The 26,420-nt window shown below is 33.2% G+C and overlaps 7 protein-coding genes across 8 annotated transcripts; 3 read left to right on the top strand and 4 right to left on the bottom strand.

Annotated features, from left to right (window-relative positions):
* The first annotated feature begins 2,584 nt into the window (after positions 1–2,584).
* On the top strand, positions 2,585–3,595 carry LOC117781174 (rab-like protein 3). Its single transcript, XM_034617918.1, has 2 exons — positions 2,585–2,649; positions 2,715–3,595. Exons 1-2 carry the CDS (start codon positions 2,589–2,591, stop codon positions 3,386–3,388), a joined length of 735 nt encoding a protein of 244 aa, XP_034473809.1. The 5' UTR covers positions 2,585–2,588; the 3' UTR covers positions 3,389–3,595.
* Positions 3,596–3,949: 354 nt separating this feature from the next.
* LOC117780109 (histidine triad nucleotide-binding protein 1) lies at positions 3,950–4,924 on the bottom strand. Its single transcript, XM_034616516.1, has 3 exons — positions 4,842–4,924; positions 4,639–4,780; positions 3,950–4,232 (listed from the first exon to the last, which is right to left on the bottom strand). Exons 1-3 carry the CDS (start codon positions 4,880–4,882, stop codon positions 3,963–3,965), a joined length of 453 nt encoding a protein of 150 aa, XP_034472407.1. The 5' UTR covers positions 4,883–4,924; the 3' UTR covers positions 3,950–3,962.
* A 304-nt stretch (positions 4,925–5,228) lies between these two features.
* Positions 5,229–5,974, top strand: LOC117782365 (electron transfer flavoprotein regulatory factor 1). Its single transcript, XM_034619465.1, has 2 exons — positions 5,229–5,389; positions 5,523–5,974. The coding sequence occupies exons 1-2, from the start codon at positions 5,348–5,350 to the stop codon at positions 5,739–5,741; spliced, it is 261 nt and encodes an 86-aa protein (XP_034475356.1). The 5' UTR covers positions 5,229–5,347; the 3' UTR covers positions 5,742–5,974.
* A 200-nt stretch (positions 5,975–6,174) lies between these two features.
* On the top strand, positions 6,175–20,194 carry LOC117782361 (5'-3' exonuclease PLD3-like). Of its 2 annotated transcripts, XM_034619462.1 has the most exons (4): positions 6,175–6,186; positions 17,480–18,276; positions 18,861–19,316; positions 19,783–20,194. In XM_034619462.1, the coding sequence occupies exons 2-4, from the start codon at positions 17,506–17,508 to the stop codon at positions 20,035–20,037; spliced, it is 1,482 nt and encodes a 493-aa protein (XP_034475353.1). In that variant the 5' UTR covers positions 6,175–6,186; positions 17,480–17,505; the 3' UTR covers positions 20,038–20,194. The 2 variants fall into 2 exon arrangements, with proteins under 2 accessions (XP_034475353.1, XP_034475352.1); XM_034619461.1 differs by lacking the exon at positions 6,175–6,186 and having other exon boundaries at positions 17,401–18,276.
* On the bottom strand, positions 7,460–14,625 carry LOC117782362 (carbohydrate sulfotransferase 11). Its single transcript, XM_034619463.1, has 3 exons — positions 14,326–14,625; positions 8,804–9,275; positions 7,460–8,170 (listed from the first exon to the last, which is right to left on the bottom strand). Exons 1-3 carry the CDS (start codon positions 14,605–14,607, stop codon positions 7,941–7,943), a joined length of 984 nt encoding a protein of 327 aa, XP_034475354.1. The 5' UTR covers positions 14,608–14,625; the 3' UTR covers positions 7,460–7,940.
* Positions 14,668–16,601, bottom strand: LOC117782364. The gene is made up of 3 exons (XM_034619464.1): positions 16,195–16,601; positions 15,782–15,853; positions 14,668–15,147 (listed from the first exon to the last, which is right to left on the bottom strand). The coding sequence occupies exons 1-3, from the start codon at positions 16,507–16,509 to the stop codon at positions 14,680–14,682; spliced, it is 855 nt and encodes a 284-aa protein (XP_034475355.1). The 5' UTR covers positions 16,510–16,601; the 3' UTR covers positions 14,668–14,679.
* LOC117782360 (exonuclease mut-7 homolog) lies at positions 20,141–24,814 on the bottom strand. The gene is made up of 5 exons (XM_034619460.1): positions 24,647–24,814; positions 24,131–24,339; positions 22,837–23,276; positions 21,326–22,341; positions 20,141–20,413 (listed from the first exon to the last, which is right to left on the bottom strand). The coding sequence occupies exons 1-5, from the start codon at positions 24,753–24,755 to the stop codon at positions 20,283–20,285; spliced, it is 1,905 nt and encodes a 634-aa protein (XP_034475351.1). The 5' UTR covers positions 24,756–24,814; the 3' UTR covers positions 20,141–20,282.
* Positions 24,815–26,420: the final 1,606 nt, after the last annotated feature.

Raw genomic sequence — 26,420 nt, 5'->3', positions numbered from 1 at the left:
AAAAAGTTGTATGCATCTGTATGTATTATCATTATACATGGATGTTTACTATATAGTACCATATGATTACCGTTAGTCGTACACTGTGTATACTGTATTGTACAACGTATCTGTATTATTTTGAAAACGCAGCAGTCAAAAACGCAGCGCAGAAGCCATCACAAAAAGCACAAATCAGTAGTTGAAATATAAAAAAAAAATATATTAATAATAATAGTTAAAAGAAAATGAAAAAAGATTTATAAAAATACCAACAACAACAACAGAAAAAAAAACAACAAATAAAGTGTAGAAGTCCATGAGTTTTTATTTTTAGATATTTATGTATGTAATTAATATAAATATATATATATATTCGATAAATCAGGCATAAAGGCATTTAGCATCACCGTACGAAACACGATAAACAATACTATATAGAGCGCACCAAACGATTGGTTGATGAATAAAATAATAGAGGAACGAACAGAGAAGAGAGAAAGAGAGAATTGCACCTGCATACATATAATGTGGTGTTGTATGTGTGTGTTAGGTCGTAATGAAATTATTTAAGGTGGCAGATTCACTTCACCACTCGTCTTATTTCTTTTCACCACTGTCATACTGAGCGAAATAGGACGAAAAAAGGCATTGGTGAGTAAATACGCCACCTATAAGAATTTCACCATTCGTTAAGCAAAATTTAAAGAATGTAATAATGACAAATACAAGCAAGTAAAATAAAGATTATACAAATATATAAGTAAAAATAGGTAAACCAAAATATAGGGCAATGTTTGATGTTGAAATAATGAGTTACATACATATGCAAATACAAATACATAAGCGATATACATACCTACATACAGTGGGTCAAGTAACTGTTTTGACAAATTTAAAACTTCCAATATATTTGCTTTTTATTTATATTTTTCATTTTTAAGAATAGTTGCTTGAAACAAATTGAAAACTACTTTAAAAAATGAAATACAATTTTTTTTTGGGTCAAAACAGTTTTTAGACATACTGTACATGACTTAACCTGCATACATACATACATATTTAAATGAAATCTGCGAAGAATTTCAAAAAGCGAACAACAAGAACATTTTAGAATTACAGTTAAATGAAGAGTTATACATAATCACAAAAGCACCGCATAGTATGAAAATCAACCATACGGTCTATAAATAATGCATTAATATACATATATATATTTCAACTGCTTACCGTTATTTCACATGGCGGCCAATCAAAACTCGACTCAACTCGCGTTACACACACACATTTTCACCACACTTACCCAACTCACCACATTATCTCATTAAGCTCTTTTCGGAGTTTTGTTGTTTATGGAATATACTGTTTATAGCTGTTTTTGAATTTTAAATCAATTATATTTACTATATAAAAGAAGAATAATGCAAATTAATAACAACAAAAAATCGTATAAGCATAATAAAAAGAGTATCTATGTATATGTTTTAATGATCTTAACAAAAACTTGATTGCAAAACTGAATGAATGCAAAACGAAATAAATAATTAATAAATAAACTGCATACTACATTATATACATATATATGTGATGCAATTGTATTACAAATAACAAGTTTATAATTTCATTTCAATGCAAAAAAAACCAAAGAATTTAAAATGAAACAACAACAAATATTACAGATGTATGCGAAACTCCAGAACAACAACAAAAACATCGTCTGTAGATTAATTATAAACACAAAAATACACTGATGTGAAATATAGAAATGAAATGACACGAAAGGACGAACGTTTATAAAGAATAAACAAATGTTTGAAACTATTAAAACTACTTTTTGTTTCGTTTTATTTCATGGGCAACAAATGACACTGTTGCTACTGAGAGAAAATATATTTATTTTATTAGGTAACAAATATCGAAACAGATCGGATGTATTTACTGAGTGGTAGCACTATTTGTTCGTGGTGGCAGCCTTCGGTTTGCTTAGTAACATTTTCAAAATGTCTCTTTTTATGTATTTTTCTTTATGTTGAACGTAGAATTTTAAAAATTTTGTATATGTCTTTTTTGAGTCAAATTCTATAACTTCTTTCCCCAATGAGTACAAACTTTAAACGTTCATCAAAATCAACACCTTTATTCTATCTAATTTCGAATTTTAAATTTTGTGTTAACAACTTCAGAGAAAAAAACTATCGCATTCGCCAGTGCTGCCAACTTTAGTGGAAAAGATAGCTGGTTCTGTCTGGAAATCATTTTTACGTGCAAAGTTTAAAAAGAAACTAATAGCAGCTTTCTAGCAATCGAACTGTGCAAAAAGCCAAAACTAGATATTAAATAGCCAAATTGGCAAAAAAGATCAATATCGTCACAATTGCCTACGCATGCGATAGCAAGAAAAATTATCGAATATAAAAGCGCGATAGATCGATATTGAAAGTTGGGTAGCCGTGTGGTAGAAACTATCGATGATATGCCAAATGAGCTCAAATAAGTTTGCAGAGCGCCAAATGAAATTTAACAATTGGAAATATGAACAAAGTTGGCCTATAGTTTGTTGCAGCAATACATAATTTATATTTTTTGTTGACAGTACAACTGAAACAACGATGGAACAACAAACAATTAAGCACGTTGCCACAGTGCGAATATTGCTGCTCGGCGATGCAGGTGAATTTTGCAATGAAGTTTAAAGTATTTCTTCATTTAATTAAAATTTTTAAATTTCTGTATAGGTGTGGGTAAGTCGCGACTCACAGATCTGTTGGCCAGAAGCGAGGATACACCAACACCATCAACGCGTAGTGTCGGTGATGTCTGGTGGAATGTTCAGGTGCGTCTGCACGAATATCCCAGCAATATGTTAATAGGGATTCCCCCAACGCCCGACTGGACATCGTCATCATCGCCGAGCACATCGACGCACAGCTCCGCCCCCGATCAGTTCCCTCCACCCAACACCTGCAAGATGATACCCTATTTTGTAGAATTCTACGATCTTAAGAGCTCTTTGCGTTTACCGCGCGAACATAGAAATCGTCTATATCGTCATATTGATGGCATTATCTTAGTATATGATCTTTTAGATATGCGAACACATGACAATTTGCATGATTGGCTTTATCAGCCATTGCGACAGATCTGTCGTTATCGCCATAAGCGATTGCGACCTATATTAAAGCGTCGTCATGTTCCCATTCTTGTGGTGGGCACCAAATTGGATCTCTTAAATTCAAGACGTTTAAGCGGCACGGGAAAAATCGCCACACAACTCGGAACCGATGAGATACTTTTAAATTGTCTTGATTTAAATTCCTTTAACGAGAAGAGCCGCAACGAGATGAAACTAAGAAAATTCCTCAATAATGTCGTCGATTTCAAGCAATATTTTCCAATCAGGCGCTCTTAAATTTACATTATTTATATTGTATATTCTGTTTTATATAAGTTGTTTTAATATTGTTTTATTTCTCTAAATCTTTTTTGTTATATCATTTAGTTGTTGTTTAGTTGTGTCCTTTAAGGACATTTGTTGTATATTATGGAGTGACATATCGCGAATGTTTTTAGATCTTGGCTCAAACGACTAATAATTAATTGTAAGCAAAAACTAATGTAAAGCAAAAATTGAAAAAAAAATATTTGTTTTTCATCTTTATTTTTAAAATGGCATGTATATTGTCTATTCTGATTTTATATATTTTTTAAAATAACGAACTTTTTTTATTTTAGCGTTTTTTATTCCAAGCGTTGATTCGGCTCCTGTTTCCAAAGAGATCAAGATCTGTGTTTGATGTATCGATATCGACATACTGATATTGATACTTCAAATTATTGCAGTGGCTTGCTTACAATCTTATCGATATTTATAGCAAAGGCGTTTATTTTTAAAATTAAATTCAGATCTTTTAAATTGTTTTAATATAGTTTTATTTCTTTAAATATTGTGAACATTTTTGTTTTGTTTTCCTTTGTTATAATTTTTAGCCAGGTGGCCACTGCATCTGGCGTCCGCCCAGGAAATGCAGGTGCAAATGGTAAACGGACTGAGCGCCGTGTTGGCCATTGTTAATCACCACCCGATAACCCTGCTCCAGACCAACTTCCTTGGCCACTTTGCGACCCACCAACATCAAGTGACCCAACAGTTCGGCGTCTCCGTCTTCTGCCAGTGAAAGCTGCGAAATCGGCTTGCGAGGAATGACCAGAAAATGGGTGGGAGCTTGTGGGGAAACATCATTAAATGCCACACACTGTAAATCGAATCAGAGATAGAGCATAAAAAACGGTACCGATAATTTTACTTAAAAATATATCATAATAACAAATAATGCATTTTTATTTGACTTAATATTATTTCGTATTTTATAATTCTTGTGTATAATTCTTATATAGAATTTTAAAAAAATTTATTGAATTTACCAATTTTTTAAAATTAAAAACATTTGTTTATTTTTATTTTGTCAAAACACTTTCTAGAATAACTGTAAATACACTAAGTTCATTTTAATTTTGTTAAAACACTTTCTTGAGTCGCTGTAAATTCACTCAATGACATCTATAACATTTTTATACATTTCGCTTTTGACAAACTGTGTATACAATCCCTTATGCTTTCCAAGTACAGGGTATAAAAATCAAGGTGCACTTTGTACTTACTTTCTCGTCTTCGTAGATAAATTTGCATGGTATTTCCTTGCGTAGAATCTTGCCAAAAATGGTGTCTTCGGAAGGCGCAGCGCTTTGCGCCTTATCAACTTCGCTTGCCATTCTAGCACAGCTAATTGCAATGCCTCGATTTCTAGTTATAACAATAAATCGTTCGTAAATTGCATTAATTGCCAAATGGCGTGCACACTTACCGAATAAAACCTGCTAAATTCCGACCGGCTAACACGAACATTGTGGGGTGCTGCCAACTTGTTTGCAGCAGCCATTCCGGCCACTGTTGCCATCTTAGCTATTTTATAGCTAGTTTTGGCTATTTTCTGGGCTCGATTGCTAGCTATAGCCGGAAGTCTGGCGATTTAAAATATTTATTCAGCTATGTTTTTACTGTTTTTTTTTTTTTCTGGAAATCCCCAAAAGGGAACTAAAAACAAATTTAGATGCTTTTCAGCTGGAAAAATTAAAAAAAAAATATATAAAAAAGGTACAATACCTTTTTTTGAAATTTATCTATTTTTTTGGGTACTAAATCGAGGCAGATGGGAAATTTTTATTGGATGGGCAACCCTCGGTTTAGGTGGCAACAGTTTCGTTCGGCATTTGACATTTGCACAGCGAGTGAATTACAACAAATACCAATAACATTTAGTTATTCGATTGCATTTAGGAGTTAAACAAATACATTTTTTGATTACTGGTGATGTCAGAGCTGCGCTCCAAAGTTATCACTCTCTACAAGCACGTGAGTATTGTTGCAAAGTCTCTCTCTAACCACGTGCAGTTGCACTGCAACTGGAATGTTGGATTGCCAATGGAAAGGGGTATAGGAAGCGAATGGAGACTGGAACTAAAAGTTGCGTAAATTTCCATTGCAGTTACAATATTTGGGCCGTGATTATCCCGGCCTTAATGGGCCGCAAAAGTTCCGACAACAGGTGAAGGATGCGTTCATAAGGAATAGAGATGAGCGCGATCCCAAAAAGATCGTTGCTCTCTTGGCGCAGGGACGTTATCTCGCCAAGGAGGTGGAGGCACTGTATTCCCTCAAGAAATACCGCAGTGTCAAGCAGCGTTACAGTGACCAACAAAACTAAGCGGACATGCATACAGAATTAATGGACTGAAAATTGAACGAGAATATGATTCAACAAAATGCTTTTGTTTTTATTGAAAAGAAACCAACCAACACACACACACACATACAAATACATTAAATATTAGTTTCGAATGTCTTGTCAATGTTTAACTTTAAGTTATTGTTGAATAAAAAGCGCCAATGTCATTGAATAACCAAAAAAGCAAAAGAAGACAGTGACAAAATTAAAAATTCCCCATCGTTTTTTTTTTATTAAAGTAGTTAAATTCAATAAAAATTATTTGAAAAAATTCATTTGAATTTTATGTTTTGTCCAAACACTTTCTTGACCCACTGAAAGCCAATAGTCTTTTGGCCTTGAATTATTGTGGGGGCTTAAGAAGTGCCGTTATTGTTGCTGTTGTTGTTGTTTTTTTAAAACGATATCACAGGGAATATAAAATGTATATGTTTTTGCCAAATTGTTGTTGGTGGTCTCGACTGAACTTTGATATTGACAATATTGCGTATTTAAATTAATTTATTCATTGCGCTTCCGTCGGTGTTGCTGTCTCTGTATTGGTGATAAACAACATTGGCGCCGTTGAGCTTTTTTCTATACACTTCTGGCAGAGCCATATCGACTTTGTGAAACAGTTTGTAACAACCATTAACGGGTGTATCAACTTTGTCAGCCAGTTTTCGATATAAAAATGTATGTAAGTTATAGCAAATAATAAAAGTCAAATATGCTCTGGGAAACTCCCTGTTCAAAGTATTTCTAAGTATTAATACGCTTATATTTTTTGAAATATATAAAGAGTTAGTGAATGGAACTAAATTTCAATATAGAAAATATCTAGAAATCTCCAGGAAGTCCTCTTTTTAATTATTAATTATTCGATTTTTTGTGCCTATCCTTATATAGTTTCTTATTATTTCGTTAATATTATATTATCTTTTAAAGTAAATAATGTTATATTATAAATATTATCTTTAAGAAACACTCAAAAAGTCTCTAGGAATTTCCTTTAGTTTCTTATTATTCCGTTATTATATATCTTTTGAAATAAATAGTTGTAGGAAAAATAAACATATTTTTGTTATAGAACAAATCCAAATAGCTCTAGGAATTTCCCTTTTCAAACTATTCAACTTTTGATGTAAATACCCGTTTCTATATTTTCTTTTTATTATAATATTATGGTTCTATAATTGAAAGAGCTTTCTTCAAGTTTATACAAGCTTCAGCGTGAAAATAAAATTTAGTTGGCTATTGCAAATTGTAAAAGCTTTTCAAAATTTAAAGGTCAGACTTTGTAATCTTAACTCTTGTCAATGACTATAAAAAACCTTTTATCACGTCATTTAATTATACTGATAAGAAAGTTCATTGATGCCAAGCACAAATCTGACATAAAATGCAAATGTGCATTCAATTCATGGAGAATTTAAGTAGCCTATTAAATCAATATGTATCTAATATATAATGGTAAATGTATATTATTATAAAATCATCAGAGGGTGATTCTAAAATTAGAAATAACCCAAGAGATTAATATAACTGAATAAATTTAAAAATCTCTAGTCTCACCAAATTCTCAACTGAAAGTTATCATATATTCATTTCAAGAACAGAAATTGTCAAAATATTATTTTAAATAACTTGTTTAGAGAATAATTTATACAATTTTGTTGTATTACTCCAAAAAGTAATAAAAGAAAACTCTAGTCCGATTTGTTTCACATATTTGTATTGATTTAAATGAAAGACAATTCATTTCATAACACTTATTTAAAACATATATTAATTGTAATATCAATATAATATATAGACTACCTTACACAGATTAAATCAATGCATTTTAAATTGGCTCCAAGTTCAAAATATTTTTAACTTGTTCTAAGAGCTTATTCTAAAACCATGACAACTTGTAGTCTACATTTAACATTATACTTTAAATAATTGATGAAAATTTCTAGCTTTAAATATACTATTTCCTTAAAATTAACATAACTGTTTATTTTGACAGAAATTAAGCTATTAAAAACTAATATTCGCATGCAGCTGTATTGATTATTAACTAATAATTAATTCATTAATTTAATTAAACTAAAATCACAAAGTTCTCCAAAGGAAAGCGTCATGTTCACAGTGATATTGACATGGAAGTTGCAGAGTTATAACATCTACTTTGAAATTTATATAATTTTTATATCAGCCGAATTCAAAGCCGAGAACATCCTCCATGCCGTAATCGAACAATCGAAAGTCCTCTTCATAGATCTCATAGAGCCGTCGTATGGCGCCAATGGGCAGCGGATCAAAGTATTTCCGTAGATTCGCCTTTGTGCTTGAGGGTTTATGTCCGGTGGGGAATGTCAGGTTCCTGGTACCGGACAGATAAAGCGCCAGGGCAGAGTCATCGAGTAGGGTATCATATTTGCCTAGAATATAAATTTAATATTAGAAAGTGTTCTTTTAGGATTACAGCAGGCAACATCAATGTTTTTTTTTTTTTTTTGGAAATTTCAGTAAACCCACTATTTTTATACAAATGGAGCTGAGTTGAGAAATATAAGTAATTAAGACATTTAATTTATTTTGAAAAATGCTTCAAATCCGTCATTATTTATTTTATTAGCTGTTTTTAGATGTAAGTTGTAATTTTAGATCCAATCTTAAAAAGAGTAATGCTTTCTGAATGCTTAGAAATATATCTAAATATTGAGTAATTTTCCTTTCCTATATTTGAATATGAAAACTATGATATTATGTACATTTTTTTTTAAAGATTTTTTGACTAACTCTGGAAGAAATTAGAAATAAAAGATTTCTGATTTTATATCACTCCTGTAATATAAAATTGCATTAATTAAGCGTCGTTTAAGATATTAAACATTTAAATTGATGGAGAGATTGCTAAAATATTACGATTTTAGCCAAGTTGCTCTATGTATTTCATAAAATACTTTAAGTTTCTAATTGATATAGTGTCCCAAAATATATATAAAAAAAAGTGGCTTTGGATAAAGTTACAATCTGGCTGTTATCTAAAGTGATTCCATTAAATGACTCACCCACAACGTTGTATTTCATGACACAGGGATTGCATAGCTTGGCTATCACCTCCCAGTGCTCGTTGTAGTCCGTCTGATTCACTCGACTTAGTTCAGGTCGCAGCAGATACTCTATAAACTCCCCGAACTGCACATCGTTGCCCTGTTCCAGTGACTCATTACTGGCACCTTGGCGCAATTCCTTAACAATTTGTCGGCCAACCCTAGACTGAAAATAACGTGCACTGGGTGAACCGCCCTCCAACTTATTCCGATACGCGGAGAGCAATCGCTCGAAAGGATGTCGCACCAGAACGAAGCGTGTGTAATCCTCGCTGAGCACCTGCTTGCGTTCCTCCTCCGTCAGGTCATAGAACTTGGTGAACATGCCCACGGAATGCGCCAATGAGGCGGGAATCTGGAGTGGATCGGTGCCATTCTGCCATTTGCCCGTCAGCAGCATCAAAACACGCTTCCAGTTCGTGCAGGCCACCTTTAAAAATACAATTTGCAATTAATACATTTTGTAAAGTTTAATTTTTTTGCTGCAATTTAAACTTAATAAACAATATTCCGATTGAGGCCACACAATCTATTTTTGGTTTTTCTATAAAATATGTTTATGTTTAATGAATCTTAGTTTCGGGTATCCATGTGAGTACCCGTAAACAATTTAACAATTACCGATAAGCCAAGCACTGCCTGGGGATTCCAAGTGCTTTTATTGATATTTGTAATAGGTTCCACTTGTGGAATGCATGTGGAACTTATGAGTTTTGTAATAGTAGAATAAATTTGCGGAAATGGTATTGATAATCAATCAATTTAGTTGGTTGCCAACTGAGAAACAAGAAACAAATGCTAAAAGTTCTTTTAAGCATTAAAAATTATTTTATCGATTCATTTGCATGATAAGTGTGGAAGCTAATAATTGTGGAACGTATTAGCTAGAGTATTGAGACTCTAAATTGCTTATTTAATTTGTTGATAAAGTAATAGAATTTAAAAAAAAAGATGCATTATAATTTTAATTCGAAGTTTGCAACAGCAATAGTTTGACATGTTAGCACAAGACTTAAACTATTAAAATATATAATATTTATAAAGTTAAAAATTAAAATTTTAAAAATGAATTTTATTTTTTCATGCCCAGAAAACATCACAATAGACTACTTTTATTTCTTTCAGTTATTTTACAGAAAATGTAATTCCTTAGTTCTGGGGATAGTTTAAAAAATTCATTGACAAATTAAGGCAGCATTTTCCATAGTACTTTTTACCTCTCAAGTTTCAAAGTAGTATAATGTATGCAATTTATCATGAACAACATTTTTGTCACACAATGACCCAGCAAAAAAAAAAAATATATGTAGAAATACGATTACAAAATACTCAAAAAATGGATTTTAAACCGACTGAGCTTATGATATACTACACTGAAAGTAATTTAGCGTTAACCGGGTAGTTAAAAAATCTACTTAAACGTGCAAGTAGCTTAATTAAAACCAAAAGAAATAACATATGGTTAGTTAAAAGATCTACAAATGCAAATTATTATGGCAATGAACGACTTTTCTCTCAATAGACCAACTGTAATAGAGAAATAAATAAAAACAATTGTTGCTTAATTGTTGTTGATTTGTATGTAAACTTTCTTAATGGCACTGTGCAGCCACTTAGCGAATAAACAATGTATAATAACAACAACAAATCAACTTAACTAAACTTTAACATCTAAACATTTCATTTGGGCAGACAGAAACCGACAATGTCGAGCGTAATTAAACGCTACAAAAACAATTCAAATTACAAAAACAAGTACTCTACTTTGTTCGTATACAAAAACAGGAAAAGAAACTGTACAGTGGTACATGCCACTCGTCTCCTGTCATTTGCCAAACAAAATTAAATTTGTGTACCCAGTATATGAAAAATTTCAAATCTATAAAACTCTTTGTTCTGACTTACTCATTCACTCACTCAATTACTGATCATTGCACAACCCAAACTATTAGACCATTCACACAATCTAAAAATAAATATATTTGTTTAGAAACATTTTTATTTAAAAAAAAAAGCTGTTTAAGTTTGCAAATAAAAATTGTTTAATAATTATTATTTGCGATACCTCAAAAAAATATATATATTGAACAGTCCATTTTTTCGACAGTGTACTACGGTGCGATGTGTATCTTTTAGTGTATGTGTAGGTATTCATTTAAAGTGTTTTTCATTCATTACATTTATTAATAGGTCTTGCACCACTGTGCAAATGCCAAAGTTCAGGTTCAGCATTTTTCATATGCAATGCGCATACTTAGAAAATGTATTTACAATACGTAAGCGCAACCGATCATAAAACCAAATTTAATCATTTTCCTTGAGTAATAAAAGGCCACGTTAAGCAGCAACAAGCGATGGTCAAATTAAATTAAAGAATGTATGTTGAAAGGGCGCGAAAGGTTTTTAAGTGTATTTCAGTATTTATCCAAAAGACATGTTTTATAAAAAAAAAACCATGTTCATATTTTAAAATTTAAATTAAAATATTTCTAAATTATTCATTTATTTGTAAAAGGCCAAATTAATAATTCCCATAAGATTTTCTTGATTTATACTACTTTCTTTCTTCTCACATATTTTTAACAATTTTTTAAATTTTTGTAACGATTTAACATATTATTTAAAGACTTATTTTGGGGATAAAAATATTTCTTTTTAATTGTTTGCAGCTCCCAAGAGCCTAATTAAATGTTGTTAAGTATTCAACTGCACGTAAACAATGAAATATAAATAAAAGAATTAAGTTTCAGCTAATTGTAGAGTATACACCGTGTTTGTCAGTGGCTAAGTATTGTAGATGGCGACACTTACAGGTGGGCCAACTATTATAGAGATACGTCATGGCATAATATATAGTATTACTCACCGACAGGCGCAATCTAAAATCAAAAAAAGGTTCGTTAACTCATTATGTTGAACGATGGTTCAAAGTGCAATGAGCTCATGAAACACGACGTTATTTTTAAAGTTTTTAACACGTTTTGGCTGTCGATAAATTGGCTAATCTAATCAAATAGTTCCTATGAAGGCACTTCTTTGATAGTAGCCGAGGATTGAGCAACTATATCTATATTATGTTTGGAGAGTTCCTTGTTCTATTAATTTCCTACGAGTATATTGGGCAATCTTGCGTCACTATGATTATCAAATTAATTTTTAGTTCTTTGATGATGAAGTGAATTTAAATTCTTAGAAACTATATTTGTATGAGTTTAGTAGAATAACCGAATTCATTGTTTTTTCCATTATTGAATTAGACAATCTTGGGTTACAATGCTTATCGAACAAACTTATTTTTTGGATTAAATTTTATTTAATTAATAAAAGACGAACGCTTTGATAATTGCCCCCATGGGACGTCATATGGTCGAACTGATAACAAATCGACTATTTAATAATCCAATCAGCAACAGACAACAGCAAAATATAACTTGTCATTCATCTACAATTTCTGAGAGACAGCTCGAGTCCATGCAATTTACTTTTCAATTCATAAACAACAAATTACAGCAGATTGATAATAATAGCTTATAATTAATAGAAGATTGACTAAAACGCAGTTTGCATATCAAGAATTATTCTACTAGAACTTGGGTTCGACTTGGTAATTCTCCTGTATTTACAAGGTTGAATTAAAAATCTGAAAACGTAGATAAATTTTTTTTAGGTTATCAAAAATTATAAAAAAATAACTTTTCCATTATATTAGAGATACATGTATTAGAGATAAATGTATGAATTTATAATAAAATTTTAATTCAAATAAATTTTAATTTTAAATAAATCCTGAAACTTACTTTTTAAAATAATTTTATAATAAAGATTTATTATAAAAATTAAATACTTATTTATTTAAAGAAATGTATCCTTATAATTAAAAGTATGAAATAATAAAATTATTGTTATAAAACAGTATTATTATTACATAACAAACATACTTTAACAACTTTAAATAATTTTTTTCTTTTTGATATGTGCACAAAATTAGTATTTTAAAAATAACATTTAACAAATTTGAATTTAAATATTATTTGAGAAATCTTTCTTTTAATCTATTATGATTAAACAAAATTAAGATTTATGGTGATTTTATCTATTTTAAGATATAGACAGTACTATGCATAAACCCACCTTAAATACATTTAAGAGGGTATAAAAATGCAATACCTGCAATTACGACTATATTATTTTTAATTGAGCTGTATACAACGATTATACAGAGACTTATAGAAGGTTATTGTTGCAGTTGTCTATCTGAGGGAGGCAAAGAATTTAATTGCAACAAAATCAAATCAGATAAGACACAAGTGGTTCGGGCTTTAGATTATACGAATCAGCTTCAATATAGTAAGTTGCCTAGTCAAACTTGTCTGAAAAAAAATGGCAACCAAAATTGAATTTTTAAACATGCCACAAGTGGCAAGAGAGCAAAAACTGGAGCGACCACAGTGGGAAGTGGCAGCAATTTTTCAGCAGGCAATAAAAGAGAAAACATAAAAAAACGAGTTTTGTTTTTGCTTTTTATTATACTCGAATATTTAGATTGAGAGACATATTTGACAAAGGGTCAAGAAAAAGAAGAAGAAGCGGACGGGAAGTATAAAACACACATGGCAAAACTGACAAAGGGACAGACAGATAAATAGAATAGAACGACAGAAAAAATAATTCTACAAAATACATTTTGGTAGACCTACAAAAACAACAAGCTTTTATGTTGACGAAGCAAAAATGTGATTTTTTTCACCCTGTACGCTGCATGTAAGAGGGTAGTATATCCATTTAACAGAAGCCTTACAAATTATATCATATTTAAAGTAAAAACTCTGAAAAAAAAAAAGATATGTTGATATTTATCCAAATCTGAATTTAAAAGATAAAAATTTATATTTAAATATTACGATTTTAAATAAAAATATAAATTTAAACAATTTGTTGATGTTTATAAAAAAAAAAATTTCTTTTATTCTCAATTTAAAAATTATAAATTAATAATTATACTCCTATTTTGTTTTACAAACATTAAAAAAGTTATGAAGTAATAAATAAATCTCCATCATACAAATTTTAATTAAAGAGTATTTTGAAATTTGTTTTTAATAAGAATTGAAATTTTAAATTTTTGTAGTATATATTTACTTTTTTATTAAATACAATAGTATACATCTGTATATTTATAATTTGTGTAATAGATTTCATTTTTCAATAAAAATATAAATGTTATTATTATAAAACTCCTATTTACAAGATAAGAGTGGTAATTAAATTTTAATAAATTTTGTCCTGTTTCTAGGTTACTCTGTCCAAAAATAGTACCTCAAAGATGTTCAAATTAATAAAAAGAATTTCTTTAAAGTTTCATGTTATTTTAATATTTTTTTTTTTTAATATAACTGATAGCAACTGTTACAGGGTATCATAAGGTCGCGTAGTTATTAGATATTCGACTTGGGTTTTTAAAGGTTTGAATGTACACGTACCTTGGGCACATAGCAGTATAAGATCTTGTGCTCCTTATCCACAATCATATGATCCATTTGCAGTTCCGTGAGATCCTCGATGGATTGTTGACTGGAATCGATAAGGTCACACTGACGCTGCATCAGCTCCTGTCGCTGTATGTTGATCGTCTGTGTGAGTTCGAGGCTCTCTTTGGTGATCTTCACATTGTTGTTGTTGCCATCCTCAAAAGCTGCGGCTTCCAAAAGCGGCATCAAAGTGTAAAGCAGCAATATGACAAAAAATGCCAGATGATCATTCATGATCTTTACTTTTATTTTCTTTAGTGGATGCTTTAAGAGAGTATCTTCTAGTTTGTTGTTGTTGTAGTTTTTTCAGGTCTGCCGCCGTCGACCGAAATACTTGACGCGATGCACAAACTTAAGATTGGTGCCGTTCTCAATGCCTAATGCCGTTAGAGTAGCGCGTCCGTTGTCGGCGCTGTCATCGATCGGCTGATTCGTGTCCACGTTGAACAGTGCAAAGCAGCGCCATAGAAAACGCCAAGAAACAAGCGCGCGATGCTCATGCCCGTTGAACAGCGACGAGTTGACTAACTCACAACTGGAGCGGAGCATGGCTTCATTTCCAGCAGAAGCAGCAGCAGCGACAGCGACAGAAGCAGCGGCAGCCGAAGCTAACATTTCAACCTGTTGTCTGTTGTCGCCAACTTCGTGCTGACCGGCATTCTTGTCTTCGGCTAACGCACGACGTTCGTTGCGCTGCCTTCGTTTGTGCTGAGCGATCGAAATTGAGGCGACCGCTTTTTTCAATTGGGCAATTGTAGGAGAGCGTTGATGGAGCTGCACAGCGAGAGAGAATGAGAGAGTGAGAGTGAGCATAAAATGAGAGCAGGACAATATTTATTCCAGCTCGGTTGAAGTCGAATCAAATGAATATTATTAATAAACATGTCAATAAATCAATTAATAATAATATTTATTTGTCGAAATTTATTTATAATCAATGATTTGCTTCTACTTGCAGCAAGTTTATTAGCTTATTAGAACATAAGCAATAGTTTTACTTTCAATTTGTATAGGTCTACTTTTGTATTATAAAGTAATAATTTTTAAAAACATTTAAAAAATTAGAGCAAGTACAAAAGCGGGAGTGTAAGAAAGAAAATTCGTATTCCAGTGAGCAGGACAATTATTCCAGTTTAGTCTTATCTTATTAACTCATATCGATGATTTTTAGTTAGCACTTCTCTGCATCTAACTGGAGTATGGTTATTCCAACTAAAATACAAGTTAACTTCTAATTTGAGTTGCTCCTCTTTTTTCACTTTTGACGTCATATTTACTGAAGAATTGAAATTGTTTACATTTACGGCGGAAATTTCACCAGCGCATACAATGGGAAGCGTAATTTAATTGATTGTATATTTCCAATTGGTCCAATTGGAAGCATATAAGTATGATCGTTCAACTTTACCACAATTTTAAGAGTGCTGAGACCGTCGCGTTGCACGAAAATCCTTGTGGCATGCCCCTCCGCTGTGGCAATCTGTGGAAATTATGAAATATATACATATGTGTAAGCATGTGCGAATTGACAGATAACGGTAACATTTATCAGCTATAACCATAAGCATAACAATCGTCATTCTGGCCAACAATTAGCAACTTGGCCCGGAGTAGGTCACCCAATTGTGACGAAAGCGAGAACAAGTGCTAATTGGACTTTCAAAAAATCTAATACATTAGGCAACGCTATCCAATCGTCCATGTTCCCTCTCTCTGTGTTTAAGAGCACCTTGTGACGTCACAGCGCTCTCAGAGCATGCTGTTCTCAGAGAACGTTTTGTCTTGCCATCACAAGTGCATTTGACTCCATTATTCACTCACCTTGCCCCACAGTTCAGTTGGCGTGCAGTCGTCGGGCACATCTGGCAACTCTGCGCAGCCCGCCAAAATCTGTTGCAGTTCTTGTGAAGTTGCCGCCAGCATTGCATTATGTTCGGCACGTTCAAAGTCATTTTGTTTATTAGCTTCGTTTTTTTTTTGCTTTGCAGCTTTCTTGTGTCTTTGCTGGCGTTGTTGTTGTTGCATTCCCGCCGAATTGCGCGCCTCTCGAATTGCTTTTTTGCGCAAGTTGATTGGCAATAATTTGAGCTGCTTCTTGATCTGCTTTATTTTACGGCGTTCACGCAATGTATCCATTGTTTAATTGTTCTTACTGCTAAATGGAGTTGTTCACTTTAATTAAATCGTTTATTTGGTGCACTTTGCTAAGGCTTTTCTGCAATAATGAACGCTTGTTTTCTCAATCATCTGTTTTTGCAGTTTCGGGGCTGCCAACCTATTTTAATATTCATACTGCAACATAAAACGGGCTGGCAGGCTAGGTTCGCGGAATTATGCCCACTGTGCCAACTTTTTGTATAAATAAATAGCTTTTTCTGGCTGCAAATTAAATAAAATACTAGCACTGGCGTCTCGTCAAATATTGCAGAAAAACTAAAAAAATTTAAACTGCGCACGTTAAGTGAGAAGCATAATGCCAATGCTAAAATATACCAGGCATTTGTGGTCTATCAGATGGTAATTAATAAATACTGAATCAGTATTGTTCTCGTGTGACCACACTGAAAATATGAAAAAATCGAAAAAAAATTAAAAAAAAAATTCAGCAAAAATTAAAAAAAATATATCTTTAATATTTAGAGAAATTCCAATTATGTGAATTTTCTTGGGTGCAACCAAGTTTTCAATTTGATAAAGTTCGAACAAGCTGCCAAATCTAGAAATTTTGTAGGGTGGCAGCCTTTGCACCTAGTGGCAGTCTTCCTTACCAGTGCTGGCCAGTTCTTAGGGGGAACAAGAGCTGTTTCTGTCTAGAAAGCATCTCAATTTATAATTGTGAGCAGTTTTTCACAGTTTTACCAAAAGTATTAATTAAAAAATTAGCGGCAACTGCAAAAACAACGCTGCTAAAAATATCGCACACTAATATCGCATTATTATATCGATCCTTATATAAGCACCAGAACGTCGCATAAATATGTATCATAGTATGTATCGATTTATCGATATTCATTCATATAACAACAACCGTAGCTGCATTTTGACATTTATCGCTGCATTCTGCATTTTCTTGTGTTTGCTGAAGAAAAAAATAAAGCAATTCGAGTAAAGTAATTTGAGTACAAATTAAAAATGTACAAACCTCAACCGCTGCACAATGAGGATGACGATGTGGAAAATGCCTTGCATAACAACAACAACAATAACAATGTCAACAACAATAACAGTGGCAGCAATAGCAATAACAACAACAATGTGCATGCTCTACAAATGTGCCTTTTAACTGCATTCCTGCTAATCTTTTTAGCCGGCTCCGCATTCCAAACGAAGCCGTTAATGTTGAAATCCCAACATCATCAACGTGATCAAAAAACTTACGATTGTAATTTAACTTTGGTCGAGTCAATTCCAATTGGATTGAACTTTACACCCGGCAGTCCGAAATTTATGAGCACTTTTGAGGCGTGGCAGCATTTATTGAATATCTCCAAATCCACACTGGACATTGGTTCCTACTACTGGACACTAAGGGGCGAGGATACGGGGTTTAATCACAGCAGTGCACAGCCGGGAGAGCAGATCTTCCAGCGTCTGTTGGCCAATGGAATTGGAGATGGCACGAAGATCAAGATACGCATTGCACAAAGTGAACCGTCGAGTGTCTCCACCGATTTGGAGACAAAAATCCTTGCCAGCTATGGCGCCGCTGAGGTGGTAACTCTGGACTTTCCCAAATATCTGGGGGGCGGAATTCTTCATACAAAACTCTGGATTGTGGATGAACAGCATTTCTATTTGGGCAGCGCCAATATGGATTGGCGGGCCTTGACCCAAGTAAAGGAGCTGGGCGTCTTGGGTCAGAACTGTCCGCAGTTGGCCAACGACTTGGCCAAGATCTTCAAGGTAGGGTTGTCCAATTATCATTTAATATATATCGATATATTGATTGGTATTGTTGTGAGATGATTTATTTTTTGGGCGATATTTTGTCTGACGCCAATATCAATATCGATATAACTATGCTATATTATTGTGCGATAGTTTTTGCCGTTATTTTTGCAGTTGCCGCCAATTTTTTATTCTTCGTGAACATGAAAACAAAATTATATTTTGACAAAATTAATTAATTAATTTTCTGTGGAAACACGACAAACTCAAACTTAAATATTTAAATCATATATATTTTCATTTGTTTTTTCAAGTAAGTAATGAATATTTTTTTTAATAAAAAAAAAACCACCACTTCATATGGACATAGAAAAAAAGTATTCACACTAAAATCTTAACTTTTTTTTAACAATCTGCATTTCTGCCATGATTTTTAATTATCTGACATTTCTGTAAATTTTTCATATCGAAATATTATAGATATTGATATTTTCGATTTTTGCTTCCCAAAAATATCAAGTATTGATTAATTTTTTTTTTAATTTTCGAAATGTTATTGAAATGCATTATATTAAAAATATTAACAACCCTACTTCAAGGCATATTGGTATCTGGGCAGCAATCCCAATGCACGCATTCCCACATCCTGGCCCTGGCAATACAGCACAGATTACAATCAGGAGCAGCCCATGATGTTGAATGTGAACAGGAATCCGGCAGAGAATTTTACCATGCAAGCTTATGCAGCCAGTTCACCGCCTCCACTCTCTGCCAATGGACGGACCCATGATCTGGATGCCATATTAAACACCATAAATACAGCACTGAAATTCGTGCACATTTCTGTAATGGATTATCATCCGCTGATTCTCTTTGGATCAACTGTACAATTCTGGCCAGAGATTGATAATGCTCTTCGGAAAGCGGCCGTGGAGCGTAGCGTCTCCGTCAAGTTGCTCATTTCCTGGTGGAAGCATTCCGATCCCAGCATAGACAATTTTCTGCGCTCCCTGCAGGATTTGTCCACGACAATGCGCCATATCGATATACAGATTGTGAGTAATAACTACTATTTGAATTAAAAAAAATGAATTTAATTGGGAAACCAAAATTAAAAGTAATGTAACTGGAAAACTAAATGAATAGAAAAAAAATAAGGCAGCATAGAAGTCAAAAAATTTGTACAGGTATTTCATAAAATTATCCTATGAAATTAAATTGGGAAACCAAAATTAGAAGTAATGTTATTATGAAATTAAATGAATAGGAAAAAAGTGAGGCAGAATGGAAATCTTAAAAATCTAAATTTCAAAAAATTATACTAAAAAATTTTATTGGGAAATCGAAATTTGAAATAATATAAAGAAACTAAATTCAGATATAATAAAACAGAAAAACAATTAGCTCAAGACGAAAACAACCTTTATATAAATATAGATAAAAATTTTTAGGAATACCAACGTTGCAAAATAAAAAATTGAAATAAACAAACAACCTCGCATATTTTTTTCTTATTTTTAGCGTCGTTTCATTGTGCCCGCTGATGAGGATCAACAGAAGATTCCCTTTGGACGTGTCAACCACAACAAGTACATGGTGACGGATAGGGTTGCCTATATAGGAACCTCCAATTGGTCGGGAGATTACTTCACAGATACCGCTGGAATTGGCCTCGTTCTAAAGGACACAAATCCTAATATATCTTCGCTGCGTAACGATCTTCAAAACATCTTTAATCGTGATTGGAACAGTGCATTTGCCCAAGAGATGTCCTAATTAATTGATGACTGATTGAAAGCTTTAAATATCAAAGATAATGTGAATTGTAGTTCCTTTGCTTAACTAAATAAATAATACAGTATTTTTTTTTCTTTTATCATTTGTATTCACAGTTTAATAAAGTTCTATGCTCTTTTGTTATTTTTGTATATAATTCAAATACTTTTACGCTTTCAATAATTTTAACATTAAAGTTTAAAATAAGCCCTTGCCTCCGAGATTTGTGGTCACATCGTTGTAAATTATTTAACGTTATTGTTGCCGCGTCTGAGAAAATTGTTGCTGGCAATGCTCTTTTCAATAACCATGTTGATATCCGGAACGCATCTTGTCAGACAGCGATAGATCAGCAACAGGCAACGTGCATCCAATCCTGCAAAGTAAACAAATGCGATATAAATTAGAGCTGCTAAACAACTGGTCATAATTATATAGTAATCTACCACGATTCCCTATAGAAATGATGAATATTGTAACAATTAAATACTTATATTTTTGGAAAAATTTAAAGTTTAATACAGAAAACTAGGAAACTTGTAGCTAAAAATCAACTCGATTCTACCATTAAAAATTTTGAGTATTTTAGATTACAAATATTATGACCTTTACTATTAAAAAAATTAATTATTTTGATTTCAATGCTAAGGGTCCTTTTGAAATTTTAAAAATTATAAATCTCAAATTTTCACTATTAATCAACTTCTTATATCATAATTAGTATAAAACAACACCCAAAACTTGATTCTGAGACCTATCATTTTAACGGTTGACCAACTTCAAACATTCATAACTTGGTAAAAACTGAACCGATTTTTAAGCGGAATGTCATTTTATTTATGTTTGGGCTTTTAAATTCATTCTGCATTTAAATTTTATTTAATTAAAAAAAAAAAATTTTACCTTGAAATCGTGGTTTAGCTTATATTGCAAAGGGTCCCCCGTTTAATATTTTGAAAATTTAAGATCTCAAGCTTTCACTTTTTATCAACTCGTTATATCGAAAATATTATAAAACAACCCTTAAAATTTGATTTTGAGACCTCTAATTTTTTGTAAAAAATCATGTTTAATTGAATATAACTTTGGACTTGTAAAGTTGCTAGGTCAGAGGCTCGACCAACTACGAACTGTCATAACTTTGACAAAATTGGACCGATTTTCGAGCGGAATGTTATTTTGATCATGGTTTAGGCTCTTAATTCATCTTGCTGTCAAGTATTTTGCAGTTCTTGTTTTTCGAAAATTCAAGATTTTTATGGATGTTATTCTTACTCGGAATTCTTACCTGCATAAAGTATCTGTTCGCGACGTAATGGTCGATTGGCCCAATTGGAGCACTGATTCGCCTTGTTGAGTTTCTTTCCCAGACACAGCATGGATAAATCCGAAAGCGCTTCGCCCGCACGATTGAGATTACCGAAGGGCAGCTCCAATCCGTGACGACTCGACTTCTTGAGCTCCAGCCAAACGGTGCGCAGATCCAGATAATGATGCGGCATCTGGAGACGCAGCTGAAGCGGCAGCGAACGCTGCAGCACCGTCAAATCATTTAATAGAGAGAAGCCCACCTTGAGGATGTTGGCATTATTAAAGACTTGGGCGCCCAGTGCACGCCAATGCTCCTCATGGAGCTCACCACTGGAACTGGAACTGGCCAGGCAATCAATAAGGTACACATTGTGCGTGGTGGCAATCTGGATTAGACACAGCTGATTCTGTACGCACACATTTTGCATCCATTCCGAATCCATGTAGATGATTTCCTCACATTGCAAATGCTGCAACATCTGATCGAATTTGGATGCGGTATCCACAATGATTAGGCACTCATTCGGCAGATCCATGCTCAGGTACACATCACAGCCAGCTGTGTTTGTTCCAGTTCCACCTCCACCTCCACCTGTCTCATTCAGTTGCTCCTTCTGCTCCTTTAGATTTTGTGAGATTAGCGACTTGATTTCATGCGGACAATCCTCCGGCAGCAGCTTAAATTCATTGTACCAGTAGACAGCCTCCATTTCGGCACCAGATCCACTGGCCGCCGCCAGGTAACTGACCAAATCCGACTGTAAAGCATAGTTATAGGCATGGACACGAACCAGCTCCCGAAAACTGGCCAGATTTATGCGTGATTTCTCATATTCACGGTACAGATAATGCAAATAGCCGCAGGTTTTTGTGAATTTATAGTTGGGCGTTACGGAATCATCAAAGCCGTATTTCTTGGCCAAACGTGCAACAATCTTCGATACGGGACGATAGCTCAGCACGTGATGAGATACTTTCAAATTGTTGTACCGACTGCAATATGGGAAAATCAAGATTGATAAATGAAATTTGTATTTTCAAATTATATACAATAGAGACCATAAGAGCTAGAGACTTCAAACCTGGCATGTAGATTTCTGGATACCGTACGCAGATCAAGTTTGTTTTTATTTTTGGATCGGACCTCTAAATCATATAGTTGCCATAGGAAGGATAGGCCGAAAATTAAATTCTGACACAATAAACATCTGGGCTGGTATTATACATCCTGACCAAATTTGGTTCAAATCGGACCACTATATCATATAGCTGTCATAGAGACCTTTAGTCGAAAATTAAGTTTTAGTATGAAAATTTTTTTGTTTTTTTAGATATCTTGATCAAACTGATAGAATATACATTTTAATTGTTGATAGTAGCCGCCCACTTGTTTTTATATTAAAATTATAATTTTTATCGAAAGAGAAAGTTAAAATGGAAAAAAAAGGTACAATAATTATTATTTTCAATCCCTGCTAAGATAGTCACCTCAAGATGCCTTCGCATAGCTCAATAACGGATTTGTCCTTGTGCAGCAGTGAGTCGAGAAACTTGACGAAAGGCAGACGTTGATGAGTCGCCTGTTCCAGGTACAGTTCCGCCAAAGGCAGCTTTTCCTGGGCAATCAAGGGAAATGCCAATTCGAGCATATCAAACTGATGTGTGAGCTGTAAATTGATGGACCACTGTGCCACATCCTTGTAGTAACCATCGTCGAGCATCTCCCGCAGCTTCGGGACGAGAAGTTCCCGTATCTGGTGTATGCGATACGTCTGAATCATGGCATTTATCAGGGACTGCATTCCCGTTGTCTTCACAAAATGAAATGCAATCATGCTCGTGTTGTCATCACACTGTTCACTCAGTTGTGGCAAGTCCGTCTGCAATTTGCAGACAGTGTCCAGTACGAAGTACGAGAGACTCTTTACCTGCACATAGAGTTCAAAATATCCATATCAATAATATTTTCAAAAAAAAATTTCAATAATGTTTCAATATGAAAAAATATCATTCATATATTTACCACGGAACGTTTTCATTATAAGTTATATTTTAAAAATGACAGTTAATTTTGTACGTTATTATTCAATGATAACCATTATTTTTGAGCAATGTACTAAAACTTATGCCACAATCATTATTTTTAATAAGAAAAAATAAAAAATCTTAAAATCAGGGTATCCAACCGAATCGAATATCAGTTTCGGTTATGTTTGTATTTTGGTTTTCATTTATAGCGGTTACAAATAATTTTTCCTTACCATATAACGTTAATCGGTTTTTGCCGGTTTCGATTTCGAAATACCGATATGATTTCGGACTACAAAATATTAGATCAATATTCAAATTTAGCATTGATAACACCTTAATAACTTAATGGAATTTAATTCTTGATTGAACAGAAACTAACCGTTATACATGAATACATTATTTCGGTTTAGATAATTTTGGCATAATAAGTATCGTTTTGGTTAGGGTTTCAGTTTTAATCGGTTATTACCGGTAAATGGTTACGGTTTCGATTACGGTTTTTATTCCTGACTTTTACTATTTTATTGCACATTTCGCGCTTGTATGCAGTGCCATATATTTTGTCAAAATATAATTTTGCTTACTTGTTTCACAAAGTAACAAATATGTTGCAATGGAAAAACGGTTAAAATTTTCTGACAATAATATCGAAGTTGTTATCGCCAAAAAACTTATCGCCCCAAAATATATTATCGCAGAAGAGTGTCTATCGATATATCAATATATATGTGTGATATTTGGACAACGCTACCTTCACATTGCTGCTGTCCGGGCAGTTAGCGAAGATCTTGAGGGCTATCAGCAAGGGATTCTCGTGGCGCATTAAAGCCTTGCTCAGATCCTGACGCATATAAGGGGATATGCATTTGCTGTGCATGTTCCACTTTTCTCGAAACACTTTAAAAAACTGCAGAAATTCGTCATCCAAAGTTGCATCGAAGTCACCATTGATGCCAGCACCTGCAATTAAAAGACAACAACATTAAATGTAACAATAATAATATTGATAAATCTGTACATGCAGTCAGTCAACAAAGTTTTTTGACAACAACAACAATTTACACAATTACTCTTGCAAAATATATATGTATATATACATTTATTCAGTTTTATTCTTGACTATTAAACTAAATTGATTTTTATTGACTTTAACCATGTTTTTTACAAACAAAATAACAAACATGTGCGTACTTATTTTGTGCTAGCACTTTCGGCACCAACTGTATGTATTTCCACACTGCTGTCGTTTGCATTTTGTGCGACTTACCTGTTGTAATATCTTCGAGACGTTTGATTTTCAGTGATGCCATCATATAGTCCATTTCCTCATCGTCCGACTCAAAGCCCGCCGGTATTACGCTATACATTTTAGCCATATCTTTTAGTGGGCGCACAGCGCCCTTCACAAGACGCAGGTGCAATTTTTGATAAAAGGAATTTGCATTTGCAATATTTGAGTGCTGCTAATTTGTTTGAGGAAATGGGAATGCCGTGTTGTTTTTTAAAGACAAGGGCTGCCCATCCAGTAAAAATATCGATCTGGTTCCACTTTTCTTACCCAAAAATAAAGCTAAATTTTAGAAAAATGGTACTTGTAAATTTATTACCTATTTTTAATTTATTTGTATAGCAAGATTGCAGATTTTTTTTTGTTAGCTTAATAGATATTTTTATACTTTTTTTTTTTAAATTTATTTTTCTATCTTTTCTCGCCGAGAGCTAACGAACTTTAAACCTGCATTAAAGTGTTGACCCTAATTTTATTTAATTTTTATCAAATTTATTTTTTCGATTTTTTTGCATTTTTAAATTAGCACAGTTGACAAAAGTAGAAGCAGTGCTGCCAGCTTGCTTATAATATTCATATAGCAGCGTTGGCAGGCTTGGTTGGCGGTATCACTAAGCAAATAACCTATAGAGAAGTCATCCCATACAACTGAAAGTGTCTCAGATAAAAGCATGACGGGGCGTCCACTGGGTAATTTTTCGGTGGACGCGTCGTTTGAGGGAAATTATTTTTGGTTTCGATTCAGTTGGCTGGCCGAGCTCGTTGCTGGCACAGCACACGAAACACAAAACATGCGTGCTATGAAATGCCCTTTAGCTATAAAAAATAATTGTCTTTAATATTTTATAAAGAAAAACTTCGTAAATCGAATAATTTTACAAATGTAGATAATTAAAAATATGCGATGTGTTGTTTTTATAATTTTAAATATTTATTTGCGCTTGAAATTTCTTCATTAAAAAATTTTTTTACAGGGTATTAGAGCTTACATACAATATTTAAAGGGAAGCAACTTATAAACAAAGCGATGTTGTCAATTCTCTCAGCAGCCCATACATATGCACACACTTATTGTAAGATGCACGAATACATAGAGATGAGCCTGCGCGCCCAAATACATCTCTCTCTGTCTGGCTCCATAAGGACAAGTATGTGCAAAGAGGGCGAGAGATGAATATTCTCATTTTGTATGACTTTTCGACGCGCGCTGCTTGCGCGCTAACAGAGCACTATGGGGAATTTGAGCAGTTTTATAAAATTAATTAATAACTTGTAAACTGCGCAAGATATTCTGATATTGTTTTTTTAGTATTATTATAATTTGTTGTTGGAAACGCCACTGATCCACATAATTGCCATTTATCAAAAAAAAAAAGTGATTTGAAGCTTAATTTTATTAAATATAATTTATATGCTTAGTGTTAATATGAACAAGCCAGGCAATCAGCTGGTGACAACAAAAATTTAATGCAAAAATGCAAGCAACCAATAACCATAATTGCCGGCATTTTGCAGAATTAAATTAGCAATTTATATTATTTAAGCAACTTCCATTTCTTCCTTGGCTAAAACAGCTGATACGGTCGATGACTTATTGTTATCAAAACGTTTTCGAAACCGAGTTCCAAAAGTAAAAACAAGTCCATTTCGGTCGGAACTGGGAATACTTTTTGAAAACGTTCGGAAATTAAAACAGGCCTGTATATCTTTTTTTAAACTTGGTACGCATGTTCCTGGATACTGACAACAGAAC

Source organism: Drosophila innubila, assembly GCF_004354385.1.
Source record: "Drosophila innubila isolate TH190305 chromosome 2L unlocalized genomic scaffold, UK_Dinn_1.0 4_B_2L, whole genome shotgun sequence".
Classification (NCBI taxonomy): Eukaryota; Metazoa; Arthropoda; class Insecta; order Diptera; family Drosophilidae; genus Drosophila; species Drosophila innubila.
The sequence above is the reverse complement of the archived record's forward strand: the minus strand, read 5'-3'. Positions and strand labels throughout refer to the sequence as shown.